Source organism: Propithecus coquereli, unplaced genomic scaffold (assembly GCF_000956105.1).
Source record: "Propithecus coquereli isolate 6110/MARCELLA unplaced genomic scaffold, Pcoq_1.0 Scaffold132, whole genome shotgun sequence".
Taxonomy (NCBI): Eukaryota; Metazoa; Chordata; class Mammalia; order Primates; family Indriidae; genus Propithecus; species Propithecus coquereli.
Genome location: NW_012137414.1, coordinates 35,472 through 52,403, shown reverse-complemented (window position 1 = coordinate 52,403; position 16,932 = coordinate 35,472). Strand labels below are relative to the sequence as shown.

Genomic DNA, 16,932 nt, shown 5'->3' with positions numbered 1-16,932 from the left:
TAGGAACCAGATCTTTGTGATCCCAGATCTATGTTGGAGCCCAGAGGAAACTAGAGTATATTAATGGGGCGTGAAAAGGAGCATTGAAATTATTTAGCCAAAATAAAACAGAAAAGTAGGACTGCAATCAGTTACATACTTAAAGATAATAGTTGGATGGACACTAAGGACCAGTAAGTTCTTCATTTGCTCAGAAATAGCTCGAAAAGAGAAAAGATCCATTGCTCTGGGTTATAGTCATTTTACAAGCCAGGTAATAATTGTCTTACATTTCTTTAGAAAAATTCTTGGTGCTATTCTCAGGAGAAAATAAAGCTGATGTTTAATAGTTTTCTCAAATCTTATTAGGTAGGATTCTAATTTAAATTAGGCAATGTGTCAGTTACCCCAGAGACTATTCAGTTCATTTAGTTTTCTTTACCTCAGTCTTCCCCATATAGTATACATTTGGATTATAATAGAGTTTTAAAAATGTTGTAGTTCAACAATTACTACAGACTTCTGTAGGTAATTATGGACAAATAAGGACTGAAATGCTGGATCCTTAAAAATAAATAAACTGCCCATATTTAAATAAAAGACATACCTTTCCATGGGCAAAGGTTTCCAACACTTAGTGTGGGAGCCAGCTACTTCTACTTGCCAAGAATCTATTTAACACATTAATCTTATTACAGAGAACATTTTTTGACCTTTCCAATGTTTGCATAAGAAAAATGAAGTACGGCTGTTTTCAGAAGTGAGAAACAATAGTCTTGAGCCCCTTATTATCAGAGGAGTGAATTTGTCAGTCTATAGAAGAATGATTCTTACTGACTAGTGTATAAAAGTAAATCTTCTCTCTCTCATTTGTGGGAAGTTGGAAACAAGAGACATATCTGCAAGTCACATATTAATAATCAATTAATTGGCAAGTATTTGCTGAGTCCCTACTTTGAAATAAGTGATTTGCAGAGCAAGGGACCTGGAGCATATTTAGTGATACAGAAAGAAGACAAGAGGAGAAGATGTAAGCTTCTGACCTCAGGAAATTCAAGGAAAAGTCAGGTAGAAAAGACTTTTCTACCCATAGAAAGCTAGCAAACTATCCAAAATAGTGCATAGTAAGCAGAAAATGAGAAGAGTTGATAATGCTGTCATAAAAGTCAGACAGGTAGGGAGAAAGGATGGGAATCATTAAGGCCTGGATTGGTCAGCAAAAGCTTCAAGATGATATTTAAGCTGAAATTTGGAAGGACTGAATTTAGTCAAATGGAGACTCTGGAATTGGGCATGAAGAAAGGAAGGAAGCAGGAAAGAAATGGAGAGTTTAAGAATGGGGTGTAGACTACTCTGTCTCTTGAGTACTATTGAAGTTGACAGCTCATTCTTTCAAAGGGCGTGATCTATGCAACTGGGGGATGATCTATGCAAAATGATCCTGGAAATAAATCTGGTGATGACTTTAAACTGCCATCATATCTTAATTGTTCTAGATAAAGCTCTCTTGTTGGCAAAGAACAGAAGCCACTCTAACTCAAGTGAAAAGAGGATGGGAGTATTGCAAGATTATAATGGAGATTTCTTGTACATTCAAAAGTAGTTTTTGGGCCAGAAATCATACCCTCTATATGACTTAGGGCCACATCATCTCAACTTCTCCTCTTATGTCTGTCTCATTCATTCTTTTTCTCTCAATCCCATCTACTCTGCTTATTCATCTTGTACGTGGTTAAAACATAGCTGCCCTGATCTTTTCCTTGACATCAAAATTTTTGTTTTTCTGTTTCCAGATCTATCATTGACTACCTACATTCTCTCTATTTTTCAGGTTAAATGCTTAAGAGAAAAAGAGATTGTTTAGTATCTAGCCAGGTAGGTCATTGGCTGGTGTAGATCAGGTATCCATTCCAGTTCAACCAGCCATCACTCCTAAACAGGAACCACTCAGTGGTGTCTCCCTGAACTGGGAGCTCTGGGCAGAACAGTCTAAGCTAGAAGAGGAAATAGACTGATACATTTTATGTTATACAGAACCATCAGACTTGCAGGGAACATTTGGTATGCTCTATGTACATTTGAGAAATGTTTGGTCTGTTTTCTGCCTCTAGGAAGGATTTACTCAAAGCTTTCTTCTGAAAGAACTATGGTGTTCTGAAAAGCACTGGTTCTAAATTGAATGTTGACGGCACAACCTCTTAAACTATCTGAGCTTCAGTTTCCCTCCTGTAGAAAGGGTATAATAACACCTACTTTTTGGGGTTGTCTGGAACATAAATGAGAATGTGTAGATGCCCTTCTCTGCTTCGCACAAGGCAAGAGCTTAGTAAATGGGATTTCTGTTATGGAATATTCATAACATATCAAGGAGATGAAAGAGCTTAGTAAATGGGATTTCTTTCATCTCCTTGATATGTTATGAATATTCCACAACAGAAAATTGTTTACAATGCATTTTATTTATATTTAATTGCATAAGTGATATATGACTATGTCAATATTTTAAAGCAAATATAGATATTATATGATTTCACTGGTAAATATTTTAGCATGTATCTTTAATAAACAAGGTCTTTTATGAAACACATAACCACAATACCACTATCACATTCAATACACCGAAAACAATTCCTTGATATCACCAGTGCTACATTTATGTTTGATTTTCTTCAATAGTCTCAAAAATATCTTCTTACAGTTGTTTGGTTTGAATCAAAATTCAAAAGGAGTCCACACATTGCATTTGGTTGACATGTCTTACACATTTCAGTAAATCTGTAATGAGTCTCTTTGCCTTTTTTTGTTGTTGTTGTTAGAGACAGAGTATCACTCTGCTATTACCCAGCTGGAGTGCAGCGGCATGGTACAATCATAGCTCATTGCAGCCTTGAACTCCTGAGCTCAAGTGATCCTCCTGCCTCTCAGCCTCCCGAGTAGCTGAGACTACAGGCATGAATGACCACACTGGCTAATTTTCAAAATTTTTTGCAGAGGTGGGGACTCCTTATGTTGTCCAGACTGGTCTTGAACTCCTGGCCTCAAGTGATCCTCCCAAAGTGCTGGAATTACAGGTGTGATCCACCATGCCCAGCCCCTCCCTGTTTTCCTATGCTGTGTGTTTGTTGAAAAAAATGTGGTCATCATTCTTGTAGAATTTTCCAATTTGGAATTTGATTGTATGCTTATAGTATCATTTGGCAGGTTCTTATATCCCCATTTTTCCTGAAAACTGGTACATAAATTTAAAGGCTTAATTAGATTTAGATTCACACTATTTTCTGGCAAAACTATAAAAGAAATGTTTTTATACAACATTTTATGTTTCAAAAGTTGTGAATTTGAAATAGCTGCTTAATAGTTCCCATAGCATTTTGTACCTAGGAACACAAGCTTTCCAAGAGAGAAGGAGGTGAGCCATTCACTCTGGCTTCTGACTGAGCGCATCACCATTACTTAGAGAGTTAATGGTAATTATCACTGCTATCTGCCAGAAAATGGAGAGAGAAGTCATAGTTACCATTTCATCTCTAAAATTTGATTAGAGATATCTTTAGTCATTTATATCTTTGGCTAAAGATATTCGCATACTTTTAATTAAAGACATGAATTTCTTGCCTACATTATAAACTAGGAATAAAAATGTTTGAAGTGGCTACTGAATAAAGAAGATACCACGGGAAAATACAACTTTCTTTCAGATTTTTGTATGTTTTTTGTAATTGTTTAAAATGAAAGCAAACCTGGTCCACTGGAGCAGGACTGTAGTGTTGTTCTAGAGTGTTCGAGTGTCCAGTAAATAATAGCCCTCCCTTCCCTACCTGAGCTGGGAACAGAGAGCTAGATAAAGAAATCAGACAGACGATGATAAAAATGATTGCTTCTATGTCTGAAAAAGCTGTTTGGGGGATATAACTTAGGTCTACAGCAATAATGAACTTGCAGACACTCTCTCATCTCATGTATTAGACAGGCCATTCCTCCAGAAAGGGACAATTAGACAACCATAGGCTTCCCAGAGCCCGATGCACAAGCCAGGTTCTTTTTCCGAAACTCACCACTTAATAACTTGCTCCCCTTTCCCTGGTGGGAGGAGGAAAGTGAATGAGGAGTCAGGGTGCAGCCTAGAGCAGTAACTCAGTGGAGGTCTAATCAACATGGAAACAAGTAGAAATAAACATTCCCCCTCACTGAAGTCATGATATAAAAGAGTATCATAGGTAGAAGCCAGTTAAAACACAGTATTTTCAGCAATGAACACCATCACATTTGGTTGGTCCCAACTCATATCAACTTCCACACTATAGCAGCTCATATTCAATTGAACAAACCTTTGTGGGATGTGTGCAAATCACAGTACTGGCAGATGTCAAGATGGAAAAAGACATAGTCTTTGCCTACCAGAGGCTCACCCTCTAGCAGGTTCTCAGACAAGTGCACACAAGATGGTCTTTCCCTTGTCTTGTGGCCTACTGTGCTAGGCATTGTATGGGGAGTATGGCAGACATGGAGATGTGCTGCTCAGACCTCCCTTGAAGAAGAGACTCTCCCTGTTTCAGGGAGTGTGGTTAGCTGAAGCCTCTAGCCATCAGCTCCTTTAGGGTCCACTTCAGCTTTCAAGCTGTGGTCATGCTCTCTTGCCTGGTTCCTGCCCAGTGACTGAGCCAGGTAGCGACTGAGATCACACTCTTCTTGGGGTGGCCCCAGCCAATGATTAAGTAAGGTGATTATACAAAGGTCTGGCCATTTAGACCCAAAACAAAATTCCTCCACTGGGCAATCCTTGCTCTTGAGCTTCCCATTGGGCTGGTGTAGCTGTCCCAGTTTGCTAGGACTGAGGGTTTTCCCAGGATGTAAGACTTGCAGTTCTAAAACTGGAAAAGTTCCAGGCACAGCAGGATGGTTAGTCATCCTTGCTGGTGTAGACCTTATCAGGTCTACATTAAGATCTGATAGCTCCCTCCACCCAATCCGGCTTCCTCCCCTTTTTCCTTTCACAGGTATTACTCTCTGCAGTGAAACTTTTATATGCCTTACTTTGTCTCAGGCTCTGCCTTCCAGAGCACTCAACCCAAGACAGGGGCACAAATAGCTCACAAACCAGGAAGGACCTAAATACTTCAAGAACAGATAAGGCTGAAAGAGAATGGGAGGGCAAGGGAAAAGATCAATTTGACAATTACAGGTACCCTCCCAGGTATAACTTTCTCAGTGGACCATTCATTTTGTATCCCTTGAAAGGGAGAAGAGGCATATTTAAAACACTCCGTGACTTGAAGTTCCCTGAACTGTATTTGAATACTCAAAATGAAGGGCTTGCCAAAAAAAAAAAAAAAAAAAAAACATGCCCACCTCCTTGTCCCTGTGTCCTTCTTTAAACAACAACATGCTTTGTTATTAATTTCTATGATTTAGGAAGAAAAACGAAAGGAGCTTCAGCTTTTTGGAGAGGTGTTTTTAAAATCAAGAGAGTGAATTGTACAACATGGTGACTATAGTTAATAACAGCATATTTTATTCTTGAAAATCAGTAGGAGAGTTGATTTTAAGTGTTCTTACCACCAAAAATGTTAAGTATGTGAGGTAATGCATATGCTAATTAGCTTGATCTAGCCATTCCACAGTGTATACATATTTCAAAACATCATGTTGTACACAATATACCCAATTTTTATTTGTCAATTTAAAAAATAACGACTTTTTAAAAAAATCAGCTCTAAATTAAGAGTAAATAAAGAGAACATGGGCAGAATGATGCTTCTGGAGAAAGGGGAAGGCATCCTTCAGGGCTGAGTTAGGGTGAGGGAAGCAGGGTGGCTTAGGGTGCAAAGTTAAGGAGTCACTCACTGTCAGGGTCGTTTGAGCTCAAAGTCAGCACTGCCATGAGCCTGAGAGTGAGTACCTCCTTAAATATTGCACCCTGGGTGCCTTACTTGCCTCACCCTAGTCCTGGCCCTGGTATTCAGAATAATATTAGGAAACTGATGGGGCTCCCTCTTTCCTGTCCCAGGTACAAAGCCATTGTCCGGCCAATGGATATCCAGGCCTCTCATGCTCTGATGAAGATCTGCCTCAAAGCCGCCTTGATCTGGGTCATCTCCATGCTGCTGGCCATCCCGGAGGCCGTGTTTTCTGACCTCCATCCCTTCCACGAGGAAAGCACCAACCGGACCTTCATTAGCTGTGCTCCATACCCACATTCTAATGAGCTGCACCCCAAAATTCACTCCATGGCTTCTTTTCTGGTCTTCTACATCATCCCACTGTCGATCATATCCGTCTACTACTACTTCATTGCCAAAAATCTGATCCAAAGTGCTTACAATCTTCCCGTGGAAGGGAACATACATGTCAAGAAGCAGGTGGGTGCTCAGGACTGATTCATTTCCTCCTTGGGGATTTGGTCCCTTGCATTTCTTTGAGACTCCACTGACAAGTACAGTATTTATGTGGCCATGTCATTTGATTCTACAGTTAGAGGAGGTGAGTGATCTGTGGCCAGAGGCTAAATGGAAACAAACTCCTAGCCACAGAAGCCCAGGAATTCAGGCGTTCTTTATAATCTTGCTCTCTTGTTAAAGACCTAAGTTAGGGAGGTGTTGAGAACCAGAAAGATTCGAAGTGTGTTTCTTTTTGAGAAATATCTGAAAAGGGTTTTTTTTTTTTTATTTTTTAAATAATTAAGCATTTAGGCTCATAGGATGTAACTTCTTTAAACTCCAATCACATTGTTTGGCTAGGGTTACCACTTAGAGACAAAGCAAAGAAGGCAGGAAAATGAGGTCAATTGAATAAAAAGAAATAGTTTGATTAGGATAGGCTTACACTGATTTGGGCTCAAATCTAGGCTTCGTGACTTACTCGCTTACTCTCTCTGAATCTCAATTTCCTTATCTATGATATAGACTAATAATCCTTATATTGTAAGGCTACTCATTGGAGGATTATAAGAGAGAGAGCATACATAGGATCCTTAGTGCCTAGCATGCAGGATGCCCCCCATATGGTCAGACTCCCTCCCCCATCCCCTCTAGCCCCCCATAATTTCTTCCTTGAGGTGTGAATGGTGGAAACCAAGGGCTCTGGCTTGCTCCTCCTTGTCAGTTCTTCTTGCCTTCTATCCCGGATGTAGATTATGTGGCATTCATGATGGAAAAGCAGAAAGATTCCCCATCCCATTGAAATGTATAGCTGACTCACTTGGAGGCCTCGCCCTTTATGGGGAAGAGTGGCAGTTCTCAGTTGAAACCATCTCCCTACTTGAAAGATCTCTCAGTAGCATACATCCATTACACCCCAAACTCTAATGAAAAACTTGTTTCCCCTTGAGGTAGCAGAGGGAGTTGGGAGCAAAAGGAGATGCTCAGACCTTTTTGTTTAAGACCGTTCCTGTATAGTATAGTCTAGAAATAAGTTGAGATTAAAAAAATAATAATAATAATCATAAAGAGTTATCTTGGTTTGATCAATGATGAAGAATAAAGCTGGCTGCTTTTTTTGAGCATCAGAAGGAATAAGAATAAGAAAGTATTAACTGTGGAGCAAAGAAAGACATGAAGTCGTATGGCTAATAGACTGCACCAATGCTCTCGTGAGGAAAAAGAGGGCACCTACTAGAATGTCACTGTGCAATCCATTCAAACATGTAATCAACTTTGTTTAAAGATCTGTTCTCAGTGGCGTGTTCTAACTCTATCCTACCTCTTGTGTTTCTGCTTCCATCTCTGTGTTTCTGACTTTTTTTTTCTTTGTCTGTTTCAATCGCTTTTCTCTCATTTTATCTGATTCTCTCTTGGCCTCTTCCATTGAACTCTTTTTCTGTGGCTTTGTGAGCTCATCTGTTTCCCTAATTGTTTTCTCCTGTCTCTCTGTCTGAATCTTTGTCTCTCTGCATTCCTCTGACACTGTCCCTTGGTCCCTCTGTCTCTCTCCATGTGACTCTCTTCTTAGATTGAATCCCGGAAGCGACTTGCCAAGACTGTGCTGGTGTTTGTGGGCCTCTTTGCCTTCTGCTGGCTCCCCAACCACATCATCTACCTGTACCGCTCCTACCACTACTCCGAGGTAGACACGTCCATGCTCCACTTTGTCACCAGCATCTGTGCCCGCCTCCTGGCCTTCACCAACTCCTGTGTGAATCCCTTTGCCCTCTACCTGCTGAGCAAGAGTTTCAGGAAACAGTTCAACACCCAGCTCCTCTGTTGCCGGCCTGGCCTGATCACCCGGTCTCACAGCACTGGCAGAAGTACCACCTGCATGACCTCCTTCAAGAGTACCAACCCCTCGGTGGCCACCTTTAGCCTCATCAATGGGAATATCTGTCATGAGGGGTATGTCTAGGCTGACCCTTGACTTTGCCCCCCTAGAGACTCTTGGTTTTGTTTTATGGCTGGTCAGGAACCCTCACATCTGTTGTTGTCTCTGTGCCCTCCAAAGACCCTTCAGAATGCGTGTGCGTGACGTAGGTGGGCAGGGAGAGACCCAAATGAATCACTACTGTGTTTTAAAGTCAGCCACCAGGCTGATGTTTTCCATTTCAGCTTGTGAATGCTTTTTCTGATGTACAGCTTTTAGAAAAGGGAACAAATAGGAAATTATTATTTTAAGCATCAAGTTCTGATACACAGTTGCGGCCAATTAAGTCATAAAAACTATATGAACAACCAGATTTATATAACAGAGAAATCATACATTGAACGTGGACTTTGTGAAAGGCTTCGCCTTGTCATTTCTTTAAGCAGATGCTAGTGCTTTAAAAATACACCCTTTCCAGGAATATCTGTAATACAAGAACCAAGCAACAACTTTTATTTACACCCCTAAAATGAAAAATCAGCCCTGTGAAAGAGCCCCATGCATGAGGGACAGTCTCCAAACTGATAACACTGGAAGCCAGTTTAATATAAAACAATTCCCTAAACATTGATTTTTTTTAAAAAAAAGATGTTACTAAGGACATAGGAGAAACAATACATAACTTGAAGGCAAAAATACAACCAAACACATTGACACATATATAAAGATCCATGTGTGGCTGTGGAGGAATATCTTACGCTCTGAATTCTCGCTCAATGGAAGTCTTACTCAATTTAAACCACCCAGGATGCTGTTCCACCATAGAAGAGAAATCCACTGGGAAGAAAAAAGGATCATGCTGTCAATTTATCAGATATTTATAAATGCATAAAGTATGATATTTATTCTTGGTATGCCGGTTTTGAGCCAAGTATATTTACTTAGATTTAACCGTCTTTGCTACATTGAAGCAGTAGTTTCAATATAAAAAAGAAGAGATAATATCTGAGAGGAAATAGAAATATGTTTACATTTAATGTATGTTTCTCCTAAAGTTTGTGGAAGGAAATGAACAAAATTTCAGTAGTACATATTTCTGTCTGAATATGTATAAGAAAGTTGCAGGGGTCTTAACTTTAAGAACTGATTGAAAAACAGCTACAGATTTATTTCTACTTGAGAAGAGTATTTATGAAAGAGCCCATATGCAGAAAAAGACTGGACTGAAATCTTTTTCTTTTTCCAAGAGAGTATAATTGGCTCTAAAAAGATTTGACTACCTTACTTTAGAAACCCTGAATCCAGTTTTTTGTTGACTCAAAGACAGGCCAATTGCAAACACGTTAAACCACTTTCAGATAAATCCAAATTCTGTAAATGTACCCTAATGTGCATCACTTACATCCTAAGGCAATTTTAGCTCAAGTTTTCTCTAGCCAGGTGAGACAGAAACAGTTGGCTCTTTTTATCCGCATGGCACATATGAAAAGATTTTTGTCTCTTGGTATGAGGAAGTACTCTTTGTGCAGAGCTTTAGGAGTTAGAACCAAGACAGTTGTAAAGATCTGTGTTTACACTTGTTTTAGCTGGAGGGAAACCTCTTCTGCTTGCTTCATGCTCTTATGTACTGGACACACCTGCTTTCCTGGTAGTCCGTAATTACATTGCACAGTTTATTTTATTTTCTATTTTATTTTTTTGAGACAGAGTCTTGCTCTGTCACCCCAGCTAGAGTGCAGTGGCATCATCATAGCTCCCTGCAACCTCAAACTCCTGGGCTCAAGTGATCCTCCTGCCTCAGCCTCCTCAGTAGCTGGGACTACAGGCATGCGCTACCACACCTGGCTAATTTTTTCTATTTTTGGTAGAGACAGGGGTCTCGCTCTTGCTCAGGCTGGTCTCGAACTCCTGACCTCAAGCGATCCTTCCACCTGGGCCTCCCAGAGTGCTAGGATTACAGGTGTGAGCCACTGTGCCCAGCCAACATTGCACAGTTTAACACATTGATTGCCACATCAGAAAAAAATTTTTTCCGTGGGGCCACCATGTTTTACTACAAAAATAGAATAAAAAACTTTGAAGAGAAAATGATCCTTTCTAATTTAATAAAAAATTTGTTATTTTTTATTGTTTCCTGCACATGAGTTATATGCAACTTGAAAAATAGTTCACGTGGCTCCCAACGTAAACAGACATGTGAGTTACATATGCTTCACAAGGCCCCGGGCTCAAAATTAGCATGAGTTAAATACAACTCACATGGCAGTTAATATGTTAAAAAGCAAGACAGATAGTGTAGCGGAAAGAACCAAGATTTCTAGTTTGACAACCCAACTCTGCCTCTGGCTATATGACTTTGGTTATCAATTTCCCTTCTCTAGACTCATTTTTCCATCTCTAGACTGAGAAGATGGTGCTAAGGTCCCATCTATCACTAGAATTCCGTGAGTCTCTTCATCGTTTCTCATTCTCTCTACAGCATTCCTGTAGCCCACTTGCTCACCCCTACTCCACTTCTGCTACCCTGGCAACAACAACCCCTTGGAAATCCTTCAACCACTATTCTATACTTATGTTCACATTAGCGGTATGAAAGGATACAGTCCATTCTATTGCTTCCAGAGGCTTCTTGTCATCATTTGCATGAATGATGTTCCGTGAATTTGCTATGTTTTGGAGTTAGAGCTGAAAGAGACATAAGAAAACATATTGCTCAGTCTCCTCATTATACTCTTCTTATTCACCCTTCTTCAACTTCCACACACTTGTTATCTTGAACTACTATTCCACAATTTTGCCCTTGGCTTTCTTCAAAACCCTTTAATATAAACGACTCCATGCCAAGTTAGTTGCTGACATGCATAGCGTTCTGGGTACCTGCGTGACTCATTCAAGCATCTCTGATCCACCTGCTTCCAAAGACATTTTAGGAGCAGGACTCATCTTTATGTCTTCTTCAGTTAACATCATGTCATAGATTGTGTGTGGTCTCCTTCCTACCTTCTGGACAAAGAGTGAGGAGACAGAGGTCTAGGTGTAGCTGTGTGTCCTTAAGCAAATCTTATTACTTCTTTGAAACTCTTGAATGAAAGGTTGGGAGAAAGCCTTTGCTGGCCAGTGACCAAGGACAGGTCAAACTCTTTGGTCAATCAACTAATGGGTTGACTCAGACCTTCTTACTGGAAAGGATTTAACCAGGCCCTTCTCTAGGGAAGTCAAATTTTTATTCCACCTCAAGAACCTAAAATCACATGAGAGAGACCCAAGCCCCCACGTGGTATCTCCTCTCTGCCAGGACAGAGTGTGGCAGGGGCTAGAGCTGAGACATTTCACACCTGGCTTCCAAAGATAATCATGTTTAGTGCTTATGTCTTTGGCGAGGAAAAAAATCAATTTTTGCCCTGGAAAACCATCTGTGTTTATTCAATTGACAGACATTACCTTTCAATCTATCTTAAATTGAGCCTCCCTGAGGCAGACAGCTCAACAGTGATAGATTAAGCAATAAACAAAGCAGTTTTCCCACCAAAGGCTGCTGCTGGCAGACAAGGTGCAGCTGCTATTGGGAGTGATATTCTTAAGTGAGATGATCCTCCCTGCTTAGTGCAGACAAGGCCCCTCCCTGTTGTTCATTTGATGATTCCCCATAAATGTGGATGGCTAAACCCTATTCTTCTGGCTGCTCTCACTCCCCCACTGAACCTGCATTCTGCCTCATTAACAAGCCTTAGGTTTCCCTCCTTGCCTCGCAAACAATTCAGCTTCGTCTTGGAGGATGGAGAACCCTTAGGTAAATAAACTGTTTCAAGACGTGCTGCAAATGAACCAAGCTCATCTTGTCATGGAAATGCACATTGAACAGAAGCAAATGAACTTTACTGTAGCACACGAGAATACTTGGGTTATGAAGTCTTCATTTATGCCAAAAGTAGCAGTCGGTTATTGGTTTGTCTCTTCACACATCAAATGGTTTCTGGTAATAGAGATTAGCTTTGTTTGGGAAGTACACATCGAATGGCATCCTTGTCTGTGCACTAAAAGATAGCTAAGTCACTTTTCCCAGAAACCAGCTAGAAACCATTGCCCTAGGAAGCTGACTTTATGCCACTGTTGCCCTTCACATCCACTCCAGGAGGGAGCTGTTGTTAGAGAGTAGCTTAGAATTAGCCCTGGATTTCTGGGAGAGATGGAGCACATTTTGCACTTATGTCTAATTTTTGGCCACATATTCATGAAATGGATTGACACCTGAAAACAAAGGAATTCTTCACTCTCATGGGACCAGCCTTTGCGTGTGAAACCAAGCCGTAACAAACTTTACTTTATTCTGTAACTGCCCCCACCCGGACACTCCCCCACAAACACAAACACAGAACAACTTTAATATCTCCCAATCTCTTACTATGACTTTGACTGTCAAAGACACCCTTTGTTAGATGGAGGGCAGGGAGGACAAGCATTAACTCCAGCTGGAAGAGACTTTGAGTTAAAATATTACCATGGAATCATGTCCATGATTAATTTTAAAAGTACTTTGCATTTACCTAGTATTCATGGTCTACAAAGCACTTTTATACTCATTACCTCATCTAATACAGGCCTTTCCTGCTGGCCAAAGAGCTGCTTTACATCCTTTACTATGGAAATTTATAAATATTAAATTCACTTACCAGTGAGCATCTGCCTTTAGATTAAAAAAGCCCATGGAACTATGAGGCCAGAACATGAAACTGTTGATATTGTATCATTTTTGACCTACAAAAAGGCGATTTCATCTGGTTCAACTCAATCTGATTTCATTTTGTTTTGACATGAACTAACCGTGCTTCATTCTCATGGCCTATTCTGTGATACTGATGAACAGTGTTGATGATCACTTCTCCAGGTTACAGGCTGTTTTGTCGCTCCCAAAGTGACTCTGTTTAACTTGACACAAGAGAGTGAACAGGGTCATTATTGGCTGCCCCAGGAGAGGCATGTTAGTGGGAACAACATTCCATGTCACAATGAAGTCAATGAAGTAGAAAGCTAAGTAGAAAGCTAAGACAAAGAAGGGTGGGATCTTTGGGAGCAAAAACATAGGCCACAAAACACATCATATTTGTCCCAAACCTGAAAGGAGTCCTGTGGCTCTGGAAGTGCTGGAAAGGAAGGAACTCAACTTCACCAAGAACTGATGATGTGCATATGAAGCTATGGCTCAGGGATATTACTTAATGATCCTAAGGTCACACGGGGCAGTTAAATGGCAGACCTGATTCAACTTTAAATGTGGACTGGATCTCTCTTAAGTCCATCTCCGTTCCACTGCTTAGCATTGCTTCCCAAATCCAAACTGTGTGAAAAATTAAGTTCACAGTACCTAATAGAATACTCCATTCTCTACTTTAGATTTTGTCCAAAGGCCTGAACTAGCGACAGAGTCAAAGAATATATGCAAAGATCATGGAAGCACATAGGTTAAGGACTCACTCAGGGCAGAGGCTGAAATGCAGCCCAAAGTGGGTGAGCAGGAAAGTACCTTAGTTCAGTTGCTTGCACCCTGCCCCCACTGAGACATAATTCAGCTACAACTGGAAGTGCTGGGAAGAACTTCCCACCTGGTTCTGTGACTAATTGAGGAGAGAAAAAACTTGGTGAAGGATCACGTTAGAGAGAGGACCCAACTGAGAATAGTCAATCCAGACATGCTTCTTTGAATCAGGATTAGTTGGAGAAAAAGTGTCAAGAAGAGGTGGAACCACCCACCCCTGACTCCTCCCCACAAATAGAATAAGATATGGCAGTGGATGGTTTCCTGAAGCCTGGATCCCCAGGCTACATCAATAGCCTCTAATAGAAAAATATCTCCTGAACTAAAGGACCAGGTAAGGAACTGAGGTATAGAATTAGGTATCTGAGTGCCTAGCCCTAGGTACCCTGTTATAAACCCAGATACTATGTCTTTCTGCCCTCTCTGAGCTCATGTTTCTAGAAGATAATATTGTTTTCCTTTTTTCCTCAAATTTAAATTTACTCCCGGAGTCATATAATGACATGAAAGGACTCACATAATTTTACGGTAAACTTAAAAATACTAGTGTAACTCAGAACTTCAATGTTTAAGGTACATTATATAATTTAAGCCATTGTGAATCCAAACTTTTCATCATTTTGCTTCAATTTTAGCTATTGACATTAATAATACATATATAACATTAAGAAAATAAAACTGATTTTCTTTTAAAATTTTTTTCTGTAATCTGGGCTTTCCTGTTTCAAACATGACTTTTCTTGCATTCAAGTCAGTAGGGTTTGGGGTAATAAAATTTGTTGAAACAGTCAATTCAGTGATTTGTAAAAATACATGGCACAAACTTCTTTAATGTCATTTTATGTTTTGTTTTAAATATTAACTAATATTTTGTAAGAAGTTATAATTGTACTTGTTATTATTAACTGTAAATATTTATTGCATTGAAAAAATGTACTCTGTGTTAAATAACTCAGAACAAGTTCCAGGTGTGGTACTTAGTGTAAATAATGTCATGGTTTGGCTTTGACTAGACCCCTTGGACAAATGAGTTATTTATAAGAAATTCACAATATTAATATGAATGATTCAGATCCTTTTAAATGTGCAGACTTAACTGTGTGACCATGTAAAACTCTATCTATAAAGTGTGCTCTTTGATTGAATTGTTATTTTTTAAGAAATGCTTCCAATGTTTCTATCACATTGTACATGGTCTGTATGACATTAAGTCAAATCCAATGTAGTAGGCTGAATATTCAAGTTGTAGAAGATAAGAAATGGGTTTTATTCCTTAATATAATAAAGCATAATTTATGAATTGGACAGATTGATGCATGTATCCAATGCTCAATAAAAAACTAGTTGTTGCATGAATGCAGTCTGTGGCTGTGTGCCCCACACTTCCTTGGTTCCTTGGACTGCCTACATCAGAATCAGCCAGGCTGCTTGTTGTAAAATGCAGATTCTCCAATCCTCTATTGATTTGAAACATGTGGGGTGTGGCCTAAAAATATGCATTTTAAAATAAGCACCCCAGGTGATTCTTCAGAGCTAGAGTTTTTATTTGTTTTATTAAATTTTAAAAATATGTATCTATCCTTTGAATAAGCAAGCCATTCTCATGGTTCAAAATCAAAAGCATAGAATGATATCCAGTGAGAAGTTACTCAGCTACTGCTGTCCCCTGACCTCTTAGTCCATTTGTGTTGCTATAAAGAAATACCTAAGGCTGGGCAATTTATAATGAAAAGAAAAGAGGTTTATATGGCTCATGGTTCTGCAGGCTGTATAAGAAGCATGGCACCAGCCTCTGCCTCTGGTGAGGGCCTCAGGCTGCTTCCACTCATGGCAGAACATGAAGGGGAGCTGGTGTGTGCAGAGATCACATGGCTAGAGAGGAAGCAATGCGGGGGGAGGCGCCAGGGTCCTTTTAACAACCAGCTCTTTTTTTGTTTGTTTGTTTTTGTTTTTTTGTTTGTTTGTTTGTTTGAGACAGAGTCTCACTGTGTTGCCCGGGCTAGAGTGCCGTGGCGTCAGCCTAGCTCACGGCAACCTCAAACTCCTGGGCTCAAGCAATCCTCCTGCCTCAGCCTCCTGAGTAGCTGGGACTATAGGCATGCGCCACCATCCCAGCTAAGTTTTTATATTTTTTTAGCAGAGATGGGGTCTCGCTCTTGCTCAGGCTGGTCTCGAACTCCTGAGCTCAAACAATCCACCCGCCTTGGCCTCCCAGAGTGCTAGGATTACAGGCGTGAGCCACCGTGCCCAGCCAACAACCAGCTCTTGAGGGAACTAACAGAGCAGAGAACTCGCTCACTCTCCTCCTAGGGAGGGCATTAATCTAAATTCATAAGGAATCTGCTCCCATGACCCAAACACCTACCTGGGCCTGTATCTTCAGCATTGGGGACCAAATTTCAACATGATATTTGAAGGGACAAACATCCAAACTATAACACCTGTTGTTCGTAGTTCTCAGCACCCACTACCTCCTCCAATGGGTGACCATTGTTATGTTATTAGTTTCTTACTAGACTATTTATTAGTCTAGTAGTGTATACTACTAGACATTTTTTACACATATGCAAATAAGTACAAATCTGTGTCTTCCTGCATCTCACCACCATGTTACAGAAAGGGTAGCATATACATTCTTTGCTCCTTGTTTACTTCACTGCATACCATATCTTAGAGATCTTTCCATATCAGTGTACTGTAGTCCCCCCTTATGCGAAGTTTTGCTTTCTGCTGTGTCAGTTATCCAAGGACAACCATGATCCAAAAGTAAGAAAGTACAGTACAATAAGATATTTTGAGAAAGAGAGAGAGATCATATTCACATAACTTTTATTCCAGTATATTGTTATAATTGTTCTATTTTATTCATTTTTATCATTAATCTCTTATTGTGCCTAATTTATAAATTAAACTTTATCACAGGTGTGTAGGTATAGGAAAAAACATACCTATTGGGTTCAATACAATCCATGGTTTCAGGCAACCACTGGGGTTTTTGGAATGTATCCTCCACAGGTTAGGGGGACCACTGTATGAAGTGCTTCTTCATTCTTTTTTTTTTTTATTTCAGCATATTATGGGGGTACAGATGTTTAGGTTACGTATGTTGCCCTTGCCCCCGCCTCCTG

The 16,932-nt window shown here is 40.1% G+C and overlaps 1 protein-coding gene across 1 annotated transcript in view; it reads left to right on the top strand.

Moving 5' to 3' along the window:
* The window catches only part of GRPR (gastrin-releasing peptide receptor), a 37,731-nt gene extending 28,569 nt beyond the window's left edge, over positions 1–9,162 (top strand). Inside the window, exons 2-3 of the mRNA XM_012638719.1 lie at positions 5,987–6,338; positions 7,927–9,162. Coding sequence (XP_012494173.1) covers positions 5,987–6,338; positions 7,927–8,316 — 742 coding nt within the window. The 3' untranslated portion in view covers positions 8,317–9,162. The remainder of the gene's footprint in view (positions 1–5,986; positions 6,339–7,926) is intronic.
* Positions 9,163–16,932: the final 7,770 nt, after the last annotated feature.